Source organism: Phymastichus coffea, unplaced genomic scaffold (assembly GCF_024137745.1).
Source record: "Phymastichus coffea isolate CEN01 unplaced genomic scaffold, Cenicafe_Pcof_1.1 PCOF00024, whole genome shotgun sequence".
Lineage (NCBI taxonomy): Eukaryota > Metazoa > Arthropoda > Insecta > Hymenoptera > Eulophidae > Phymastichus > Phymastichus coffea.
The window spans coordinates 1,496,175-1,521,233 of record NW_026706835.1 but is presented as its reverse complement, the minus strand read 5'-3'; the positions used below and the strand labels follow the sequence as shown (position 1 = coordinate 1,521,233).

The following is a 25,059-nucleotide window of genomic DNA, read 5'->3' as shown; positions in this document are numbered from 1 at the left end:
AGCTACTTCTCTAATAGTGATTCGACTAGTACATTACGCAACTAGTGCGAGGGGAACGCGATCTACGCACGAGTGTTAGTTCACGCCCGAGCGGAGCGAGTGTTATACTATAACGAGTTATACGTGTTGCGTATACTATTTTTTGAAACGAGTGTCGCGAGGCTCGACTAAACGTACATTAATATATATAAACATTACAAAAATGAAGAGTTTCAATGATATAACCAACACATATTTTAAATTAAACCAAATATTGCATTTATTTTATACTTTAAGCACATTTTAACTAAGAACATTTCAATATAAAAATTAAGTAGAAAACAATTAACAATTCATGTTAACTTAGAAGAATCACCTTTGTTATTGTTAATATTAATTGTAACATTACAATTATTAAAATGTAAAGTAATATTTCCGCCATCACTCTTCAAAGAGAAAGAATCTTGCTGGCGACGTTTTTTTACGGGAGACTCAATTATAGCTTTCTGAGTATCTGACGGATATAAAAAAGCATCGTCTTCTGGTTGAAAATTTTCATCTGGCACTGATTCATTATCATTATTTACTGAAGGATAATTACTGCTAGATGGTTGCGGTTGCTCAGTTCTGTTTCTCTTGTTTGCTCGAGACTGACTTTCTAAAATATTTTGATCAATTTTTTTTAAAGTTATTCTTTTTGTTATTTTCTTTTGCATGTCTTTTTTATGTTGAAGAGATTGATCAATGTAGCCTTCAGCTACAGTTGGAGATTTCCATCCACCATGTCTCTTCAAATTTGTTATGTCGCCCCCTCCGTCGACTAACAAAGTCGCTGACGTTCTATGCAAGCTGTGCCCGGTATACAAATCAGGTTCTGGTAATGATAACAATGTAGCAATTTTCTTTGGTACTTGTCCTATCGTATTTATACCAATAGGCTGCCTAGAGCATTTTCCATTTGCATAATGGATAAAAATCTGTTGTGTTTTTCAATATTTGTAGGTCTCAAAGCCATATATTTTTTGCAAATTTCGTAGAATTCACTATAAATAGCAAAAAATCTAGAAACATTATTTTTAGTGACAGGAATACGCACTAAAATCATGTTCTCATCATTCTCTTCGACTTGTTTTGTAGTAATATTTGCTAATTCGCCTCTTCTCATCGCACCAAGAATTCCAAAAATGAGAATAACCTATTATGAATAAAAAAAAATCCATAAAAGTTTTGAATAATACTTAAATAAAATATATATAGGATTATGAATAGTATAAAACATACCTTTGTACATAAATGTACTTCATCAGGAGCGTCGTTGCAAAATTTACTAATATTTTCAACTGTAAAAATTCTAGACTTCTTTTTGATATACTTGGCATTTTTCTTTTTAATATAAGCTATGAGTTGATGATAACTGCTGAGATCAAATTTGTCAAAAGTTTTTTTGACAGACTTGAACTCGAGTCGAGCGAGAGCAAGCCTCGCGCAGGTAGTGTCATAAAAAGGAGAGAATTGGTTCGACAGCGCTTCGATTCCCACGCACGCTTTCAGCAACTGTAGCAGTCGACTCTTAGATCCCTACGCACGCTTGCAAGAGCGTGTGTAAATCGTATGCTTTACAGCCATAACAGATGGCTCTAAAGTCGAGCCTCGCGCACGGCGTTTCAAAAAATTTTTTAACGCCTTCACGCCTTCGTTTCACTTCTTCAACATTTTCATCAGTTATTAAAGTGCTGGGGCGTCCAGAGCCAGGTTCGTCGTCGGTGTCTTCTCGGCCATCTTGAAAGAGCTTATACCACTTGTCAACATTTCAAGTATTTTGGAGTACTTAATTCCATTTTTTACACAAAATTTTATGCAAACTCTTTGATCCGTTGTTTTCGACAGCAGAAAATCGCCAAGCACAAAAAACACGTGTAACGTTTCTGTCTCGCAAAAAAAAAGTAAACATACAAACTGGCTAAAACTGTGAGCATATGTGAGGGACATGTATACCAATATATTAAAAAAAATATCGATGATCAAATCTACGTAGCCAACCCAATTTAAAAATTCACCTTACCTTTTGAACACACCTCGTATATTGTGTGTGTAGCGTGATTTTCGCATCTCTGCTCTTGGCTGTTGTGACTATTACTCCGGTTGGATGACGGTTAGACGTATTTACTCGGTAAGTAGCGATTAAGACTTTGTGTTCCGAGTTTGCACTAAAGTGTATAATATATAGGCATCGCTGCGGAGAAACACAAATTAGGCGCGTTTGATCGCTTGGGTAAACAATAGATCTCGGGTCGTTCGCCTGGTTACGCAAGAATAGTGAGTAGTGAGATGCCGTTGACAAGGTCATCGAAACGGCCGAGAGTGACTGAGTCGCGACTGGATCCAAAAACTTTTAGGCAACGGGTAATGAAAATACGTGCTATTAGAGAACTATGGAAGCGTATCCAAGAAATGCAGCTCCAGAAGTTATTGGCCTGGATGACTGCTTAAGGCTTAGTTACCGATGGCACGATGGCGATTGTGCAGAACAGGGAGTTTCGGGCATTTTTGTTTAGTGTGCATCATGAATCGGCACCACCCGTGGGAGCGGAAGATTACCTGGCAGGTGAAATCCCAATTGCAGTTAAAGTGACTATCGCATTAGCGGTACAGACGGGATCGCTACGGGAAACTCTGGATGTAGCGGTATGGACGGTAGTAAACGCGCGCCGCTTGCCTACCGAGAGCACGCAGTATGGCAACGCGGGGCTGTCGGAAACGCGAGCTCTCGTCACCGATGGCATAGCTGCAGGGCAGGAACTGCGCGGAACAGGTCCTAGGACGGGACTACATCATACAGCATCTATAAACTTTGCGCCACCGCTGGGTTTTGCAGATGACCAAACCGCGATCATGCGAGCACGTGTGGAGCAATGTTCAGTGAGTTTTCCCAGATAGGAGCCATCGTTTTGGTGGCATGCCATGAATTTGTTTTGACCAACGCAAGTTACCGCGATGGCACTTGGGGCACGCAATGGAATAGTCCAGGGTAGCAGATTGGTGCACTAGGCGCGACTAGTGCACCAAAACGACCCACTTCCCAGGCGCGACAGTTCGCTGGTGCGCAAGGATGATGCGAGACCAAAATTAATGTACGGGCCACCCAGAGCGATTGGCCGTGAAGCGAGCGCGAACGCGTAGCAGCAATCGACAATCCTGCGACGAAGGCACGAAAAGTAATGCGTGAAATTGAAGAGTCAGAGGAATCGGAAGCCGGCGAGTCAGATTATAATTCAGCGTGTAATGATGATGAATTTTGGCGAAACGATTTATCGGAGGACGGTACGTAGGAAAATTGGAGGCGCGATGCATCGATGGGTGACCAACGGATGTAGTGATGGCGTTCAAAGCTGGTCGGTGTCTTTTAAAAGAAAGGGCGCACTGACGGTGGAACAATTTCTCGAGCGATTGAACGACGAAGTATATGACGCGCTTTGCCGCAGTACTCAGAGCGAGGGCGAACCGTTGTGCGAATTTCTTATGGCTTTTGTACATATCGCGGGTAAGTTGGAACCGAAACTACCCGAAGCTGTGCAAGTTCATCAGGACGAGGAATACAAGAACGTTGGCAGAGCTTCGCGATTGGAGCGAGAAATTCGAGCGTCGGCGCAATATCAATGATTGCTATCGATCGCCGCAAACGCCGCAGTAATCGCTGATGCCGGAGGTCGCGTACAGGGGAATCGTACCGAATGAGACCGTGAAAATCGGCAGCAGAAACTCGAATTTCGCGGTAAGAGGAGCGGTCGCGTCGGTGCAAGCTGCGAGTAAACAAGAGCAGCAAGAGAAGAAGGCCAAACCAAAAATCAAAGCGAGAAAGAAAAATGAGTGCTCGGGCAGAGGGAGTCCGATACTGCGAGAGAGGTTATCGGACTCATCGTCTACGGAGGTGGTATATGCGTTGTCACAACTACTACGCTCGTAGAATAGTGTGTCAATTGGAGGTACTGGCACTGCAGCGAATGACGCAGCAGGCCGTACTTTTTTTCAGGGCGTATGCCATAAATGCGGGAGGCAAGGGCATCGGAGCGTCGAGTATCCAAGCTCGGACAATGTGCGAATCACGCAGGGAGGACCAGGTGCGTCAGCGGTTGCGGGCGCAAGTGGTAGCGCGGGTTCTGGCTAGGTTGCGAGGCGTAGCCAAGGCGGAGGCCCGGTGCGCTGTTATAACTGCCAGCAGCCGGGTCATTACGCGTATCGGTGTACCTTGGGTGATAGAGGGACGCAGAAGTATCAAGGCTGCCAAAGGGCAGATAGAACACTGGAAACATGTCCTGAGTGTCAGATCTGGATCAAGTTTTTGGAAAACTCCGACGCGGGATCCGGATGCCAGAAGGGTTCCGCTTAGTTTTACAGAGTAGTGCGTCTCATCTGGGTAAGATCGCGTTTATGAGGCTGTTTTATGGCAAACGCGCGGAAGATCGGAAACATACAGCGGCACGACAGGGTGAGCAGCAAAGAAACGTGGACTCGAGCGGCGGGCAAACGATTGCTTCGACACTCTTTGGACGCGCGGCGCGCGGGATCGATTGTTCGAGGATAGATTTCGATTAGGTCGAATTCAACAAGCGGTGGCTGAGACTAAGCGAAACGGTTTCCGAATGCAAACATGTGGAACGCGAGCAAGAGACTGGAGAGAAGCAGGCTGCGCAGAATTCGATGGTGAACCAGGGATACGTCCAGAAGTGTCCGGTGGCTGGGCGTGGGTCGATCGGGGAGGATCTGACGAGAACGTCAGTAACAGACACAGGTAACGAAGGCTCGGGTGCAGCTGCAGAAACCATGCAGTCGTTGAGCGGCACTGGAGAGGACGCGCGTTCCTAGCCTTCGTCGAGGGAGTTTATGGTGCTGAGCGGCGTGGTAGTGATTAGGTCACCGCTAAGTAAGTCCTTGGTAGAACCGTTGGATGGTGCGCAGTATGAACCGAGACGTGATGAGTTGGTGGGTAGGTCGACTAACGAAATGCCGGAGGACGGCGTACACCCCGAGTTCGCGGACCGCATTAAACCATGCGATGTGTCGCTGTTTGATTTTGCATGTGCGAAAACGAAAATCGTGGGAAAACTTCGTCTCAAATAAAGATCGATGGAGTATCGCGGGAAATCGTGACGTGAGTCGTGATGGTACCAATGCAATACAACATGATAATTAGCATGGATATGATTAATGAGTTCGATATCGGCACAGAGCCCAGAAAAGTCACCTCATCAAACGCGGAAGAGCGCTGGCATATAAGAAATGGTCTTGGCATTCGTTTGCGAAACTAAAGCGTTACAGCTAAAGTTGCTGGTCTTTTCGAGCTGCGATCTTCGCAGCGCGATACCATAAAGCAGCTAGTACAGCGAGTGGTACCCGCGAAATCACCTGCGTGTACGCACTTGATTCAGCACGAAATAAATGTGCAGGGTACGCGGCCAGTAAAGATCCCTTTGGTTTAGTCCGGTAGTTGATGAGATAATCACTCCGGACGACCTCTTTCCCCAGCGCTCTTTGCGCGTCACAACGCCAGTGGATCCATCTCCGGCAGAGCGCTGGTTGCCCGTCTGCCTGAGAGCACGACGTGGCGTGCACAGCCAGATGGTTTTCCGTCGGAGTACCTTAAGGAACTTCGACGAGAGGAGGCGGAAGTGAGATACGGCATCTCAAAGAAGTGCCGCCGTAAGAGAAAGATGCCGGACTTTGGGGGCTACGAGCTGGCCTTTCGCAGTATTACACCGGTGACAGACAGCACTTCCATAGAACAAGATCAAACATTGAAGTTATTGGCGCAGTAGCAGCAGGAAGTGCAGCCTGCACCATCGGCTGCAAAATTACCGGTGCAGCGGCAGCATGAACAGCAGCGCATTTCGCCGGCTGCAAAGTCATTGGATCAGGCAAGTACGCTGGATCCGGAACCTGTGCCAGAGGAAGTAACCACTGTGGGCAACGAGGTCGATGGCGCGAGCGATGCGGTGGTGGCTGAGCAACGTTCGGATGAGCGCGAGCCCGGTCAGTCAATTTCGGATGCGATCGAACGACCTACAAGACCGACGAATGTCGAAAAGGGAAAAGACAGATATCGCTTGTTCGCTGACGGAATACGCATGCCTGCTCCAAGAGTGGCAAAAGTGCGTCGCCGTAAGAACCGGGACTCGAGAGCAGCGAAATCTGCAGGAGCGAGTTCACAGCTGCAGCTTCAAAACGCTGATCACCAAGGGTTTGGGCCCTCATATTGACGAAATGTGCGAAACGTGGTATCCGGGAATGCTATCCCGTGAGTGCGATCCTGATCGAATTGGCAAAGCTAATGCTGGCCCAGCGTGACGAGGTGGCAAGGATGGAGTGCCAGGCACGCGAGTTCACCGCCTGAGCTATAAATCACTGCGCGACTCAGGAGAACACGCGCACTTCTAGCTTCTTGTACTCAGCTCATCTTCTCGCGACCTCTGCCGCACTCGCTCCTCTCACTCGACTCTGCTGCTGACGTCCTTCGTTGACTGACTCGCTACTGCCTCACTGTCTGACTCCTTGTCCTTAACTGTCTGACTACTTCTCCCTGACTATTGTTCAACTCTTTCTTCTTTTCACGCTTGACGCTAATCGGTTGCGCGTCTGCCGTGAACTATTGCCCGATACCGCATTAGGCGCATTCTTAAAATGCGCCCAACATCAGTCACTAGGCTAGCCGAAAGTAGAGAAAGGAAAAGGAGCACCGCGCGACAAAACGTCGTCACTTGCTCCCGTCACAGTTGAGAAAGTTGAAAAGTTCTAGAATTTTCTGGATACAGCTATCCTACTTTTAAAAAAACTTCGTAAACTTATAAAGGTAATTAGAGCAAGCTGAAACTATATTTCTAGAAATAATGAAAGATGTGAATAAAAAATTAATTTTTCGCTAAAAATATCATAAATAAATGTTAAATTTAATGTTAGAATTTTTTTAAGAAGAAATCATAATTTCTCGAAAAGTTTGTGATCATAAATTAGAGATTAAATTAGAAACACATTAAATTAAAGGCATTGTGAATATTAATAAGAAGGATTACTCAATTATTGAGATCAGAATATGAACTCGTACCTCATATTTATGTTATCCTATGCATTTTGTTCATAATAACTTAAATTATTTAACAGTATTTATATTAAATTTTAAGTAAATATTTTGAAAAACATTTTTTTATTATTTTTCACCCTAATAAAAAAATTATCGTCAGAAAGATATAAAACTATATCACTGCAAAAAGGTGAATTTATATTAGTTTTATTCAACTTGGACTTGTACTCATTTTTATTCTAGCTAATTATATCATGTTTATTATTTATTATATTTAATACTAACCTCATTATTTTTACTTTTAAATAAACGTTTGACTGATGGAGTTGCGTGTTTTCTTGAACAAGTCACAATAGATTGATTAGGATGAGAAAATTTTCGTTTATGAATATTTCCCAATCGATTATTCAATTTCGAGTCAAATGTCTTTTCATTCTTCGTTAATAGACTAGGAGGAGGCTTCAGATGTGCTTTCAGTTGATCTCTATTAGGCGAGCTTGCGATGACCTAAAAAATATTAATTATTATTGATTATTTACAAAAATAGTAAGCCAAATAAAACCGGTTCCAATAACCCTAGTACTAATAAATATGAATTCGAAACATAGGCGAACATCTACAATTTTTTAATGATATTTGAATAGAGTTATCACTTATGGATGATTAAAAAATTTTTTCCTTAAAAACAAAGTGAACAGATTGCAATTTGCCAATTAACTAATAAAAAAATGACTTATTTCAGTTTTATGCTTCGAAACGTTATGACGTATACATATATATAATATATAAACTGGGTGGGCAATGCCAAGTACAGTATCATACATGACTGATAACAAATTATTCAAATAATAATAAAATATAGTTGTATATATACGGGTGGAAGGATTACAATGTAGCCATTGTAATCCTTCCACCCGAATATTTTTGCCCAGATAAAGTTTAACTAAAAAGTGTCAGACAAAATGTTCTAGACTTAGATCAACTTTTTGTTAAAATATGTGACGGTGTAGGCCGGTCATGGCCTGCACCGTGCGCTTATCTCCCTCTCCTTCATAGGCAAAGGCGCACGGCCGGCATCAAGCGCACGTTTTTACCACGTGCCTGATGCCTGCCCCTTTATTTTTCAGCTACGCACGAGAGCGGTGGAAGGAGAGGCCGTGGACGCGACGACGCGCTCAAGTATTGAGAGTGCGAGAGAGAGAGAGAGAGAGAGAGAAAAGCAATAGTTTGAGTATTGGGCTTGGCGCGCGGCACTTGTCGCGACGGGCATTGCCGCGTGCCGCCGATTAGGCGAGTGGTGGGAGAAAGCGTGAGAAGCCGGCTCGCACGCACTCGAGAGAGTGACGCGACGCGCGCGACAGCAATTAGTCGAGAGTTAGCTGGTGACCATCGCTGCCTGCCCTTCGTCCGGAAGAAGTCAGCATTCCTCAGCAGATCGGCCGGACGGGACTTCCTCTGCCAGCGACGCAGCAGTTGCCCTGCAAGAAGCCGTCACCGGGGCAGAACCCGACAGCCTTTTCTGCCAGGTTGCCGGCCACGCAGCAGCGAGGAGTTTTCCAGACTAGCCGCCGGTGGGACACCTTTAAGGCTGCCAGCAACAGCGACGTCCACCAATTTGGTCAGCTCACCGATTCCTCTCTCTCTATATCTCTGTCTTTCCTCGGCGATTCTCACGGTTCGCGTCGCTACGCCAGGCTTTCCCGAGCCGGCGTAGTTTTCGGCAGTGTGTAAATTCAAGTAATTGTTTGAGCCGGTTAACGAGGTGGCATGGCGCTAACGTGCCGGTCATCTCGTTTAGAATAAGTGCGCGTGTTGTTAATAGTAATAAGTGATTTGTGTTCTCGTCGGCACTCGTGGTAGTGCGTTTATAATAAACGTGTGTTAGCGGACTGTGTGTGTGAAATTCTTTTGCCCGCTGTTCTCCTTCCTGCTTTGTCTGGAGCGACACACCGCCTCCCTTACCTTCCCCCTTTAAATAATTGGTAATAGTGGTGGGTTTATCGGCATTGCACGCCGACGCTATTACATGGCATCCCTTGTGGGGAAGGGCAAAGCGGAAGTGAAACTTGTATTTATTAAAGTCGGCAGTGAGTGAAATTGTGAAAGTGATTCGTCGCGTTCTTTTGTTAGCAAGGGCAAAGCGCATCGAAACGTCGCGTCTTTGTCGAGAAAAAAAAAATAATAGAAAATAGAAAACGCATAAAAATTGAAAGCATTAGTGTATCGGGTTGCGGTGCGGAAAGGTCGCTCGCGCTAACACGTGTTCACCATAGAGAATTCGAGCGCCCGAGTTTGTTTACACTCGAGCGCTGCATTCCTTTGTGATTCTAGGCTAGGCGATAACTTGCCAGCCTAGTTCAGTGAAGGAACAAAATTCTCTTTCGATTTTGGTTTTCCTTTTTTTTCTCAATTAGTTTTTTTTTCTCTTTCGTGCTGTGGCGTGTTTTGTTGTGGAATTCGGCTAGTTGAGGTGTTCATTTACACCCGCGTGACGCATTCCTTTGTGGTCTCGTGCGAGGCGATAACTTGCCAGCATATGACTCAAAGAAGGCGCGGCTAGTTCGGGTTGCTTAGTTTACTCTCATAATTTTTGTTTTGTTTTGGTGTGTTATTGAATTTCTAGCGTGTTAGTTACCGCGTTCCGCGCGTTTGCTTGACTGTTCGTTGCTATTGCATCTGCGCCGTCGAAAGAAAAAGAATTTTTTTTTTAGACAACATGCCGCTCGCGTGCAAGGATCGGCTTGCGATGCGTAGGTTGCTTCGCGATGTCCGCGTTAAGGAAGTCAAGCGCCGCATTGATTCGACGGAGCCAGTTTCCCTACTCGAATTAATGCGTTACCGCGGGCTAGCGTTGCACGGCGACATGGACGAAATTAGGGAGAGGTACTTGCGTTTTACGATTGCGTCGGAGAGGCCAGAACTTGGGTCGCCCTTACAGCCGAGTGATTTTGCGTCGGGTCGCATGCCTGATAGATCGCGCGACGAGCCGATGCATACGGCAATTAATAGCGACGAGAGCGAGAATAGGACGGTCGAATCGGTTAGGATTGCGCCGCCGAAGGCGGCAGAATGGCGATCACCAGGACAGGCGATGCGATCACCTGAACGTGTTGCCGTCCTGCCTGAGCCCATTCGGCCGCCGGGTGACAGGGCTATCACTCCCATACCAGAGGAAGAAGTTTTACCCGCCACCGTCGCCGCTGGTGCGGTGGCACCGGAGGCGGGCGTACGCACATCGACCGCGCCTGAGTTGGAAAGACGCAGCAACGGTACCTTTAGTCAGGTTTGGAACGCGATAACAGCAGTCCCGCGATGGATTTACCGACGGGAAGTGCAGCAAGGTATCACCGATGGTACCAATGTGTTGTACAGGATAGAGAGAGAAGCAGTGCAGGGTGGAACGGATCAGGCTGCGCAACAGGCTCAACGGCCGTTGCAGGCCGATCCGTCGGCCGGCCGCGCGGCGCTTAATGTGCCAGCGGCCGCCGGCCCCGTCTATCAGATTCACCCAGGCGTTCCTCCGTGTGGAGAAATGCCGGTGAATCAGACATTCTTTCCAAACAGCTCTCTCGAAACTATTTATAAATCGCCCCCGCAACCTGACACTGAGACGTGGATTCGTGAATGGGAAAGGGCCGTACGCGCACCCTGTAGTGAATACACGCGCGCATCAGGTTTAGACAAAGTAGGCTCGGGCTCGGAGTCTAGAGCTTCCACGAGAGTGTCAAAGAGCAGGCCGGTCAAGGCGAAAACAAAAATTTTGCCGGACCATGGCAGCACGGTTGACCTCTCGAGCTCCTCCGAGTCAGAGATCGGAGACCGCAAGGAAAGCGTATCGCAGCATAGCGACAGGCCGATTAAAACTAAAACTAGAGAAAAGAGCCCGAAACGCGTTAAGTATATCAATGGCGTGCCGGCCGATGGTGTTAGTGCGCTGACCGCATGGTCGCTTCGTTTCTCTGGCAACGATGACATGAGCGCGATGAGCTATTTGTCAGGACTAGAGGATTGTCAGCGCTATTACGGTATTTCGGACGAAGAAATGCTAAATGCTATTGGCACTACCTTCCGGGGTAAGGCGCGTTCATGGTACGAACTTAACCGTAAACAGTGGGCAAGTTTCTTAGGATTTAGAAAGAGTTTTTCGGCTAACTTCTGTCGCCGGCTTACTCGCGAACAGCTGTACCGAGAGCTGAGACAGAGATCGCAAGGAGAGCGCGAGCGTATATCGGATTATGTAGCTGCTTTTCAATCAATTTTAAGACGCTTCGACCCTCCGGTAACCGATAGGAGACAAGTAGCTATCATTGTGGAAGGGCTACACCCGCAGTACAAGCGTTTTCTAGAGACTAAAAGCTTTAAAAATTTAAGTCAATTCAAGGAAGCAGGGTTAGATCTAGAAGACCGCATGGCGGGCTGGAAAAGGTGGCAGCGACCACCTAGTGCAGACGTTACGCTCGTGCCGGAATCTGCTTATACCGAGCCTAAGAAGCTAGCTGGAAAAAAGTCAGTCGCGGCGGTAGAACAGGTCGCGGGCGAATCAGAAGAGGTTTTAGCAGTAGAACCGGCTAAAGATACGCGCGCTAGTAGAAGAAAAACGAAGGTCAAGGGCAAAGGGCCGAAGAGCGAAGTTGCCGCGGCTAATGCCCAAGGCACGAAGCCGCAGGCGACGAATCGCTCTTCGCAGCAGGCTGCGCAACCGAATGTTGCAGCGCAACCGAATGTTGCAGCTCAGCAGAACGTTGCGGCGCAGCCGCCGGCCACCCAGGTGCCGATGTTCTCCGCGCCGAGTTTGATTCCACAACAGCGTGGACAAGCTAATGGCGCTCAAACAGGTGCCGCGAGAGGACAACGTCCCTTTGCTGGCGCGTGTTTCGCGTGTGGTTTGGTTGGCCATCAGAGGTCTCAGGGCCCGGCCGCGCAGAATGCGCAGCCGATTGTTTGTTATAAGTGCCGACAACCTGGGCACTATGCAAACAATTGTTCACTGAGACCGACGGAGGCCAAACCGGAATGTCAGGTCTGTGGAACCGTTGGTTTTGTCTTCCGAAACTGCCCAACTTGTAGTCAAGTAAGACAGGGAAACTCGGGTGCGGGAGCCGCCGACCGCTCAGCGACTCCTGCTTAAAGCAAATCGAACGGGCGGTATGGATAAACGAGCTACTAAAAAGGAAGAGTAACTCGGTTGTTGCGTCGGAAATGAGGAATTCCGATCGCGTTGTTAATGAAAGGTTAGTAGTAGAGTCGGATACAAACGAAAGAAAGCATGTCGTTTGCAGGCCGGTACTATTGGATGTAGGTGAGAGGTTAAAATCGGATACAATCGAAAGAAAGCAAGTCGTTTGTAGGCCGGGTAGTGAGGTCGTTCACGATGTAGCTGACGAGAAGCTGGAGAAACCAGATCTCGTAGTTAAAGGAGAGTCTATTTCCTCGGCGTTGGACGGGCCCCTAAAGCCAGAGAACCAAAAATCGAGCATTTCGCGCGGCGGAAAAGCCTCGATTCAACGCGTTAGTGCTAGGGCCGGTCATGAACAACGGGACGAGGCGACAAGCGGAACTTTGTTTAAGTACGATGCGTGGGATGCGGTCGGAAAGAACAAAATTCAGCTGAACGTGGACTCTTCCACATCTGACGACACGGCCGGTTCAACAAATTCGCGCATAGATAATGCGTACATATTTGACGAACCCGCCAACTCCGTAGCTTTGGGCAAGCGTCCGGTTGTCTGTACAGACGCACCGTCCGTTTCGGTGAGGGGGGAGACTGAGGATAGCTCAGTACCTTTACTAAGAACGGAAGAGTCGGATCAAGCGTTAGTAGCCGTGACAGAAAATAGGTTTTTCTTGAAGGTGAAGATAGGCAATGAAGTCTATAACGCGCTGCTGGACTCAGGTGCTCAGGTGTCAGTTGTAGGACCGAGACTTGCACAAAGATACGAGGAACGTTTGAGGCCGCCAACTATATTCGTGCAAGGTATTTTAGGTGAAAAGGCGCGAACATTAGGCGATCTCAGACTGTGTGTTGAGATAGGTGGTAGAATCGCCTGGCTGACCGTGACGGCCGTGTCAACTTTAAAACACGACCTGATATTAGGCGCGGATTTCTGTAAGAACTAGCAAATCAACATTGATTTCGGGAATCGTGCTTGGCGGTCAGGTGATCAGAGTGACTGGTGTCAATTTGCTGACGAAGGTAGTGAAGCAGTTGACGTGTTTGTGGAATGCGCAGGTTTGAATCGGTACGAAGAGACTCAGCGCGAGACGATCATGGCGCTCGTCCGCCGGATCGTCCCCGAGTCTGGCGATTCACCGGCAGTCACCAACGTTATCGAACATATTATCGATGTCGGTGACGCGCGCCCGATTAAAACGCCAATGCGTCGAATGTCGCCGAAAATCTTGGCTTTCCTGCAGGAGGAAACGATGCGCCTGTGGAAAGCAAAGATAATCAGGCCGTCGAACAGTCAATGGTGTAGCGCGCCGGTAGTCGTACGTAAGCAAGACGGCGGTTATAGGTTCTGTCTAGACTTTAGGCCGGTAAATAAAGTGACAAAGATTGACGCTTATCCAATGCCAAGCATGGACTCAATCTTAGATAGGTTGCGCGGCGCGGTTCATCTCTCAAAAATCGACTTAAAGTCAGCGTTCTGGCAGATTCCTCTCTCGGAAATAAGTAAGCAATATACGGCTTTCGCAGTACCGGGACTAGGCTTGTGGGAGTTTGAAAGAATGCCCTTCGGTTTGGTGAACGCGCCAGCAACGTTCATGAGAGTAATGGACGCACTTTTCGGGCCTGAATACGAACCGCACGTTTTTTGGTATCTCGACGATTTGTTAGTAGTCAGCGCAGACTTTGAAAGTCACGTGTTTTGGTTAGAAAAGGTGTTAAAAAGATTAGTAAGCGTAGGTTTGGAAGTTAATCTCGAGAAATCGGATTTCTTCTGCACAGAAGTGACGTATTTGGGCTATCGCTTGGACAGCGAGGGTTTGCGACCGGACGACAATAAAGTGCAGCCGATCGTAGACTACCCGGCTCCGAACAACGTGGCTCAGTTGCGTCGCTTTCTTGGTATGGTAGGCTGGTATGCTAGGTTTATAGAACACGAGAGTGATATCAAAGTTCCTCTAACAAAATTAATTCGTAAGGATCAACCGTGGGATTGGGGTGAAGCTCAGCAAGCTGCATTTGAAAGGTTGAAGCGCGCATTGACTGAGGCACCTGTTCTTGCGCGCCCGGACTTCGCGCTCCCTTTCTACTTGCATTGCGACGGTTCATCTTTTGCGGTCGGCGCATGTTTAGTTCAAATATTCGACGATGGCGAGCATCCGATATGCTATGCCAGTCGAATGCTTAACACTCATGAGCGTAACTATACAGTTAGTGAGATCGAGTTCTTAGCCGTTCTATTCGCAGTGAAGAAGTTTAGACCGTACATAGAAGGATCACGCTTCATCGTAGTTACTGACCATAGCGCGCTTACGAAAATTCTGAATAAAAGAGAACTTACAGGTCGGTTAGAAAGATGGGTACTCGAATTTCAGCAGCACGACTGTGAAATAATACACAGAAAAGGGGCATTACACCATGTGCCAGACGCGTTATCTAGAGAATTCGAGGACGAATGCGAAGTATGCGCGTTTGAGGATACGAGCGATAAATGGTACCTGCAACGGATACAGGACGTTTTGTCTAGGCCAAAAAAGCATAGAACGTGGAGAGTAGAAGGTAGCACGCTCTATAAATTTATGCAGAACCATTTGCTCGATCCGATTACGAACAGGGAAGAGTGTTGGCGTATGGTAGTGCCGGTTGAACATAGGGAACGTGTGTTACGCGATGCTCATTGCGAGCCTTCTTCAGGACATTTAGGCCGGGAAAAGACTTACGATAGAGTAATACGTGAGTACTACTGGCCGGGCGTTTGGTACGACGTTAGTACCTTCATTGCCGAGTGTAAAAAGTGCCAGGAGTACAAAACTGTACAACAGGCGCCGCTCGGCTTAATGGGAAAACGTGCAGTAGAACGCCCATGGGCCGTAGTAGCCACGGACGTAGTCGAGCTACCACGCAGCAAGAATAGGTTCCGGTACATGGTCGTGTTTCAAGATCTGTTCACCAAGTGGATAGAACTGAAACCGCTTAGGTCGGCAGACGGGCCTGCCCTCGCCGCTGCCTTGGAAGAATTAATTCTATTTAGATGGGAAACGCCAGAGTATTTGATAAGCGACAATGCGAAAGCATACAAGAGCGTGATCTTCCAAGGTATGTTGCGAGAGCATGGCATCGAGCATGTTTTGTGCCCTGCCTATCACCAGCAGAGCGATCCGGTTGAACGCGTCAATAAGACGCTGAAAACCATGATTGCTATGTTTGTTGATAAAGACCACCGGAGCTGGGACCGTTATTTGCACGAGTTTAGGCACGCTTTAAATACCGCGACGCAGTCGTCGACTAAGGTATCACCGGCGTTCTTAAACTTTGGTAGAGATCCTCGGCCGGTTAAAAGTCTTAGAAGAGAGTTGGAAAAGAAGTTGCCTATCACGAAGATTGATACGCAAGCGTGGACGGATCGGTTAACGCGATTGAATGCGCTTCGAGACCTAGTGGCGAAACATATTGAGGAAGCTCAAGAAAAGCAAAAGCGTCAATATGATAAAGGTAGAAAGCAAGTACTTTTCCAAGTAGGCGATCTAGTCTGGCGGAAAGTCCATACGCTTTCTAACGCTGCCGCGGGTAAGAACGCGAAATTAGATCCAAAGTATGACGGTCCGTTTAAAATTATTAGCGTAGTTTCACCCGAGATTTATGAGTTGCAAACAGATAGCAAACACCGTAGCACGAGAGTACATGTGTCGGAACTGAAGCGATACATACCACCTCGTAGCGTTAAAGGTTGTGAGTAGACTGTATATCTGTTTATTTTAATTGTTTAACGTATGTGCTGTTTTATTTTGTTTGTAGGCTTTATATTATTGTGGTACTATGGAAGGTACGCCGATGGAGTCAGGGGCAGCCGCACCCGTCGAGCCTGATCGCTCTGCGCAATCCGTTGCCGCGATCGAGTTGAGCGCCGCGCTTCGCGCCGATCAGTCGATGGCGCTGGAGGAGGTGGATTCGAGCCAGGTTGAGAAACCTGCCGCTCTTCCTTCCCAGGAAGAGTAGGCAGCCTCTCAAGCCGAGGCTCAACCACTGCCTCCAAGTGCCTCAACTGTCCAGCTTGGCAGTGCCGGTTCGGGCCGCGACGTGCCGATTCCTCCCCCGTTGCCGGCGGGACCGGTCCCGGCCGAAGTGGGCCGCCAGGTGCGCCTTGCTAGGAGAGGCAAGGCTCCGCAAACGGTGCTCTGTTTGGCTAAGCCGGTGCAGACCTGGTCGGAGGCAGTGAGGAAGTGCGCTTCCTTCCGACTCACAACTCTCGCGATACGCGAAGCCGCGGAGAAATCTCGCGTGATGTCCGCCTCGGCAGGTTTGTTCCAGCCACCGGCTGGAGAGGACTCCCGGAGTCGCCGGACCGACTCCCCGCGGCCAGTTGCGCCGTTGATTCGATCGAGTTTTGCGTTAAATAAAAGTTCTTTTTTTTTTGGATTCATTTAGAATAATCGTTTTGCTCTTGTGTTTGATGTTGTAAGACTTGGCGCGTATAGTTCGGTCATTGATTCGAATCTTCGTTTAAATAATGAAACTTAGATTAAGCTAGTTTAAGTGTTATAAGTTTATGTATAAGCTATTTTTAGTTTGTAGCGTTTGACCGAGCCGTGAGCCATTTGCCGGAAAGAGAGAGAGAGCTTAAAGAGAGCTAAAGAGAGCTTAAAGGGAGGTAAGGCCTTGTCTCCAAGGGAGAGCTTCGGCCTTCGGAGGGGCTGTGACGGTGTAGGCCGGTCATGGCCTGCACCGTGCGCTTATCTCCCTCTCCTTCATAGGCAAAGGCGCACGGCCGGCATCAAGCGCACGTTTTTACCACGTGCCTGATGCCTGCCCCTTTATTTTTCAGCTACGCACGAGAGCGGTGGAAGGAGAGGCCGTGGACGCGACGACGCGCTCGAGTATTGAGAGTGCGAGAGAGAGAGAGAGAGAGAGAAAAGCAATAGTTTGAGTATTGGGCTTGGCGCGCGGCACTTGTCGCGACGGGCATTGCCGCGTGCCGCCGATTAGGCGAGTGGTGGGAGAAAGCGTGAGAAGCCGGCTCGCACGCACTCGAGAGAGTGACGCGACGCGCGCGACAGCAATTAGTCGAGAGTTAGCTGGTGACCATCGCTGCCTGCCCTTCGTCCGGAAGAAGTCAGCATTCCTCAGCAGATCGGCCGGACGGGACTTCCTCTGCCAGCGACGCAGCAGTTGCCCTGCAAGAAGCCGTCACCGAGGCAGAACCCGACAGCCTTTTCTGCCAGGTCGCCGGCCACGCAGCAGCGAGGAGTTTTCCAGACTAGCCGCCGGTGGGACACCTTTAAGGCTGCCAGCAACAGCGACGTCCACCAATTTGGTCAGGTCACCGATTCCTCTCTCTCTATATCTCTGTCTTTCCTCGGCGATTCTCACGGTTCGCGTCGCTACGCCAGGCTTTCCCGAGCCGGCGTAGTTTTCGGCAGTGTGTAAATTCAAGTAATTGTTTGAGCCGGTTAACGAGGTGGCATGGCGCTAACGTGCCGGTCATCTCGTTTAGAATAAGTGCGCGTGTTGTTAATAGTAATAAGTGATTTGTGTTCTCGTCGGCACTCGTGGTAGTGCGTTTATAATAAACGTGTGTTAGCGGACTGTGTGTGTGAAATTCTTTTGCCCGCTGTTCTCCTTCCTGCTTTGTCTGGAGCGACACACCGCCTCCCTTACCTTCCCCCTTTAAATAATTGGTAATAGTGGTGGGTTTATCGGCATTGCACGCCGACGCTATTACAAATAGGAATCCCTATTTCTGACGGATTAGGAAATTCTACGTTCAGATAACATCGTATCTGGATTCGGTTGATGAAGCTAGGTCATGTAAAGGTCAATTTTATTTTTCTTTCTTAATCTGTGCATCTAAAGGTGAAGCTTAACAACAAATCGTCCAAATAAAAGTTACTCGACTACGAAGGCAATATGTTATGGTGACCTTGATTCTGACCTTGAGTGTTATTCTCGAGGTTATTTCAAGATGAACTTTAGATATTTTACGGGAAATACTTAGTTTTGAACTTCAATTTTAATAGAGCGAAAAATTCTACAGTGAAATAAGATATTCATTATCTAATTGATTTCATCCTCTAAATCAATGTTACTATGGATTGTAACGGAGAATCGCGGCATGGCCGACGTTCTGTCGTCGCGTATTCGTCAAGATCCGCGCGTCGTGCCAAGCTGTGATAGTGTGCGTTGAAAGCACACACTCATGCTTGATTTTTCTTTGTTGAGGTGCGGTGTTAGGACGAACGGCGAAGGAAGGCGCAGGCAGCAGTAGGAAAACAGCGAAGATAGATTGATTGATTGATTGATTGAAACTACTTTATTTGCCATAATTGCAAAATATAAAATACAGAATATATGCAGTATTTGTCATTACATCCAATAATTACTCTATTTCAAAATCATACAGTATCACAGGTATCACAAGAATATCACAAATATATGGAAATTTCTAGTCAATAATTTTAAAGTTTGCAACAAGTAACAACAGATCGACTTATAAATAAACGGACTAGATATTGACTATAGTATAATAAAATACAACACAAATAAATAAGTAAATGCTCCAATGGCATCCCCGTGTCCTACGCGTTTAAAGACGCAGAGTTCGCGTGCTCTTCTTTTAAAGCTGCCAAACGACGGTGCACGCCTCAGGTCCAAGGGGAGGATGTTCCAAAGATCCGTCAGCCGTCACCCGAAAAGACCTGCACGCCGTCTTCGTTCTTGCTTTGTCAACTCTTAGTTCGGTCTGTCCGGCCCTACCCGGATACCTTGACTTATGCAAGGTGAAGAGCTCAGTCAGGTAGCCAGGCTCCCGCATACGCAGGCACTTGTAGATGAGCAGGGACACAAAATATTCCCTGCGCACCTCCACGCGAAACCAACCCAACCTCTGTCTAAATGGAAAGACCAAGGCATCGCGGGGGATACCAAAGATATATCTCACGTATGCATTGCACAGTCTCTGCAACCTTTCCTTCTGCTCCACCGAGCCCCTCCAAAACACAACAATGCAGTAGTCCAGGTGCGGCTGAACCATTGACGCCAATAGTTTACGCCGGAGTAGCTCTGTAGTACACGGTCTAATAAAGCGCAGGCTGTACAGAGCCCTCCTGACCTTCGTCACAACCCGGTCAACGTGCGATCTTCAAGACAGCTTACTATCAAGCACGACCCCAAGGCTAGTTACCTCCTCACTGAAGGGAACAAATACACCCTCCTGCACCTTAACGTCAGGCAAGTTTTCCGAATATACGTCTTTTGCGTCTTTATTGGTAGCAAATATTATTGCCTTAATCATGCCGGCATTGAGGTGTACATCCGAGTCCCGGGCCCAATTCGCTACCAATCGAACCACTCCCGTTAGTATTAGAATGCTCTTCGTCAATTTATCGTTAGGTATATGCAGATAAATCTGCAAGTCATCTGCATAGAAGAGTTGTGAAACTTCATGTCCTTGCAGTACATCTTTCAAGTCATTGACATACCGACAGAACAAAAGTGGTCCTCGCACCGAGCCCTGTGGGACTCCCAGATTCGTCTTCCGTCAGTCCGAGCTCCCATCCCTCGAGATAAACCTTTGCGAAGATAGGAGCTTGCGCAAGAACTCTGAAGGCAATATAGTGTCGAAAGCCTTGCTGAAATCAAATAACAGCAAGAGTGTCACCATCTTACTATCAACGGCCATTCGAATGTCATCCGTCAGTGAGAGACGGTAGAGAGAAGCAGACGGACTCAACAGAGCCAGCATAGTATTAAGGGCAAAGCGGCGAGCGTGAATATCTGGACGAGGCGCAATTCGGGAGTCTTTTTAGGCAGAGAGATAAATTTAATGAATAAGGTGCTGTATAAGGATAGAGCAGAGAGAGTTCGTAATATAGTAGTAAAGGGATTGACGGAACAAAATAGGAATCTGGCAGGTATTTTAGAAGATAATAATGAACTAATACACTCCTCGCAAAAATTAAGGGAACAAAAAAATTTGTCAAATTTTTGGCTGATTTTCAACTGGCGGTATTTCAGTGAGAAATGGTCGTACAGGAAATAAAAAAATAAAGTTGCTGAAGCTTGAAGACTCTAGTTTTTAGTTTTTTTGGTTAAAAATTTTTTGGAGCTCCGTATTTCATGCAATCCTTATACAAAGCGCAAAAAAATTTTATCCAAATTTTTTACATTTTGTTTCTTACTCTACGGGCATGGAAAAATTTGTTCGAGCTACGCCAATACATAGGGCTTTTAGCCTGTTTATTCAGCTTCACGTTGCTTTCCGCGGAGATCAATTACGATCATTTGTCTCCGAGATATCGAACTTTGAATGCAAAAGGATCCTTTTGCATTCAAAATTTGATATCTCTGGAACTACTGGCCGTACAGCGAGCGGACACCGAATTTCATCATCTGCATAAAATTTCCGATGAAATACAGTCAAACGTTAGTAAAGAGAAAAATTTTTTTCCATCTCTAACATTGAATTGAAAAAAGTGAAAAAAAGTGACATTTTCCCCTTTTTCGGTTACTTGACTGTATCTTCAGTAATATGGGCGGAAAATGTACGGTTAAAGAGAAATTTTATAGTCTAATGTCCCCCAAAGAACCCCCTAAATTTTTGGAACGATCGGTTCTGCGATTTTTCCAGACCAATTGATCAAAATTTATAAAAAATTAAAGGAACAAGGTTTTTGTTCCTTAACTTGAAGCAAACTTTTTAAAAATCAAAAAATTCCATTTTTTTGTCTGTTTACACAATTTTATGTCTGTTTACGATTAATTTTGAAAAAAATGGAAAACAAAAACATTTTTTTTCAAAAATAAAAAAAAATTTTTCAAAAATCTAAAAAAATGTTTCAAAAATAAAAAAAAAATTTTTTTTCAATTTTTCCACTGACTATAAAATATGGTTTTTTAGCCATCGTGATTGATGACTGATTTACCCTTGAAAAAAAAAATTTTTTTTTAATTGAAAAAAAATAACATTTTCAATTTCTTTACTGAAAAAAAATTTATAATCGATTAGTCACTTATTTTGATTCATTTAGGTCATGGATACATTCAAGCCTCAATTACGCTTAAAAAAAATTGATTTGAAAAAAATCAAAGTTGATACCCCTAAGGCGTATCCATTACTCGGTCTGTGAAATTCCGTGCGATAAGTTTTTAACATCTGAAACGATTGCCGAAAATCGTTTTGACTCGCGTAGGTTACGAAGCGGTTGAGCGTAGCAGCCGCGATCGGTTTGAGAGAGAGAGAGAGGGCGCGTAGGGGCAATGACCGGGAGGGGAAGGTTTGCTAGTCAGTATGACAGTGACCTTCAGTCAAGCTACATCATAGCTATTGTGTTCGAGCCGCCAACGTACAGAATAATTTCGAGTGAGATCCAGAGAATTTTGGTGCGGTATTGGGGAGTGCCGAGGTGGAAGCGTGCATCGCGCGTCGGTTGCGTAGACAGTGGACGACAACAATTGGTGGAGTGAGCTGTGTGTCCGCGTCGTGCAAGGTGTGTGACGCCGTCGCCGAGAACTGTCGCTGAGAGCGGAGCGCCGAGTGCGAGCATCACTTCACGAGGGCGACCCTAGCTCCAGCGTACCTAGCCTCTGCGAATTCTGCAGCCACGTAACGACGACAGCAGAGCAACAGACGCGGAGGCAGCTCGTCAACGATAAATTAGACGGGTGCGGTTGGCCACCGTATCCCCATCGGTCTCGCGGTAGGTGTTTACCCTTGTTTATCGTTATTGGCGTGCGATCCTGCACAGCGAGTGCGGCGTTATTGTTTAAAGCGTGCGAACGTTTAGTCCGCGACGATCGCGATTTTCTCTCTCTCTCCTCCCGCGCGTATTGTCGTGTGAATTTGCGTGCGTGAGTCTCTCGGCAAATCTCTTCCGTGTAATAGATCCAAGTAAATAAAGCAGTCATTGGTTTATAGTTAACGTTCGTGTTGTTTTATCTTTCCTTTGTCCGGGGACCGTGTTGATGTTTACGTTCAATTCGAACGCACCGGTAAAATAACACGGATCACGTAGGTATCGTGAGAAGCGACTTGCCAACCAAGTTATCAGCAGCGGCCGTCGGAGCGCTGCTAAGCAAGCGCGCCAGCGCCTCCAAGCGGAGAGTTCGTGAACCCAACTTCAATCGGTAAGGGAACTTTGCGCAGGCGCACTCCCGGACAAGGTGAATTAATGTGCTTCTAGCACATAGATAACAAGGCGTCGTTTAACCCATCGAGTAGATACGTTCAAGAGGAATTACAGGTTAAACGGCAGCCTGTTACACGTCTTCTGTGAAGCCAAAACGTGATAAAAAAAACAGTTTTTTTCTAAACTCTTCGACTTTTTAGTAAAAAACCACTCAACAGTTTTTTTCAAAACTAAACTTTTCTTTTCGTAAATTCTAAAGAACTTTTTGACGGCTGCTTGATTCTCGTAAACATTAATTTTTTTCATAATGCCTCTGAGGCTGCATTTATCTGCCTCAGAAGTCGCTCAGCTAGTAACTCTTGTTCAGGAGGGGTATAGGTGGGTGAACGACTTGGTGTCAGTCCCTCTGTAATGTCTCGTGCCTACAACCGATACCTGGAAACAAATCGATTCGAGCGACGCCCTGGACAAGGCCGACATCGAGAGACGACTCACCGAGACGATCGATTCGACACGCCCTTCAAGAACCTTTTGCTCCAGCAAACATCATCGCCCAAAACTTCCCCAACCGTCAACATCAACGACAACAACATCAACGACAACGACAACAACAACAACGACAACGACAACGACAACAACAGAGACCGCCTCGAAACATTTCTCGAACAACAGTAAGGAATCGCCTTCACGAAGCTGGACTGCATGCTTGAAATACTGCTCGTGGGCCGATTTTGACCGCTGCACATCGTAGAGCTCGTTTGCAGTATGCTCGTAACCATGTGAACTGGCCCCTGAGAAACTGGAACAATGTTCTTTTTTCAGATGGATCTCAATTTTGTCTATATGGTAACGACAGAAGACCTCGAGTTTGGCGCCGTACAGGAGAACGTTATGCACAACGCTTGATGCGTTCAGTAGCCGCTTACAATAGAGGATCAGTAATGGTTTGGGCGAGAGTTTCACGAGGATCTCGAACTCCTTTGGTTATTGTTCGAGATAACCTCAATGCCAGGCGTTATATCGACCAGATTCTGAGACCTCATGTGTTACCAATATAGAGAAACGCGAGAAGATTCATTCTTATACAGGATAACGCAAGGCTTCATACGGTGAACATCACTCGTCGATTCTTCGAGAGAAACGGCATTCAGTTGTTAAGGCATCCTGCAATGAGTCCTGATCTCAATCTAATTGAGCATGTCTGGGACATTTTGGGCGGCCGATTGCGTCAGAGTTACCCAAACCTCCGAAATTTAACTAAATTAGAGATTGCTTTGATAAGAGTTGGCGTCAGATTTTTCAGCGGATGATCCGCAATTACATTTCCAATATGCGGCAGCGATTGCAAGCTGTGATTCAGAGTAGAGGCGGAAATACTCAATACTAAACACACACACACACACACACACACACACACACACACACACACACACACACACACACACACACACACACACACACACACACACACACACACACACACACACACACACACACACACGCACACACACACACTTTGGAAAGTGAGTTTGGAGTTGTAAAATATTGTGGAGCTGACGACCCACGGGGTCTCTTCTTTCCAAAAATCATTCGCACACGGGCGCAAGCACAAAAGAAGCATAAATCCGACCGAGCTCGAATCGATTTGTTTCCAGGTATCGGTTGTAGGAACGAGACATTACCGAGGGACTAACACCAAGTCGTTCACCCACCTGCCGATACCTATCCTCTCCTGAACAAGAGTTACTAGCTGAGCGACTTCTGGGGCAGATAAATGCAGCCTCAGAGGCATTATGAAAAAATTTAATGTTTACGAGAATCAAGCAGCCGTCAAAAAGTTCTTTAGAATTTACGAAGAGAAAAGTCTAGTTTTGAAAAAAACTGTTGAGTGGTTTTTTACTAAAAAGTCGAAGAGTTTAGAAAAAAACTGTTTTTTTTTATCACGTTTTGGCTTCACAGAAAACGTTAAAAACTTATCACGCGGAATTTCACAGACCGAGTAATGGATACGCCTTAGGGGTATCAACTTTAATTTTTTTCAAATCAATTTTTTTTAAGCGTAATTGAGGCTTGAATGTATCCATGACCTAAATGAATCAAAATGAGTGACTAATCGATTATAAATTTTTTTTCAGTAAAGAAATTGAAAATGTTATTTTTTTTTCAAGGGTAAATCAGTCATCAATCACGATGGCTAAAAAACCATATTTTATAGTCAGTGGAAAAATTGAAAAAAAATTTTTTTTTTTATTTTTGAAAAATTTTTTTTTATTTTTGAAAAAAAATGTTTTTGTTTTCCATTTTTTTCAAAATTAATCGTAAACAGACATAAAATTGTGTAAACAGACAAAAAAAAATGGAATTTTTTGATTTTTAAAAAGTTTGCTTCAAGTTAAGGAATAAAAACCTTGTTCCTTTAATTTTTTATAAATTTTGATCAATTGGTCCGGAAAAATCGCTGAACCGATCGTTCCAAAAATTTAGGGGGTTCTTTGGGGGACATTAGACTGTAAAATATCTCTTTAACCGTACATTTTCCGCCCATATTACTGAAGATACAGTCAAGTAACCGAAAAAGGGGAAAATGTCACTTTTTTTCACTTTTTTCAATTCAATGTTAGAGATGGAAAAAAATTTTTCTCTTTACTAACGTTTGACTGTATTTCATCGGAAATTTTATGCAGATGATGAAATTCGGTGTCCGCTCGCTGTACGGCCAG

The 25,059-nt window shown here is 46.0% G+C and overlaps 1 protein-coding gene across 3 annotated transcripts in view; it reads right to left on the bottom strand.

Annotated features, from left to right (window-relative positions):
- LOC131675495 (kinesin-related protein 4) overlaps positions 1-25,059 on the bottom strand; it is a 596,376-nt gene that overhangs the window by 90,368 nt on the left and 480,949 nt on the right. For all 3 annotated transcript variants that reach the window (XM_058954494.1, XM_058954493.1, XM_058954495.1), the window contains one exon: positions 7,337-7,558. In XM_058954494.1, the coding sequence (XP_058810477.1) occupies positions 7,337-7,558 (222 nt within the window). The remainder of the gene's footprint in view (positions 1-7,336; positions 7,559-25,059) is intronic.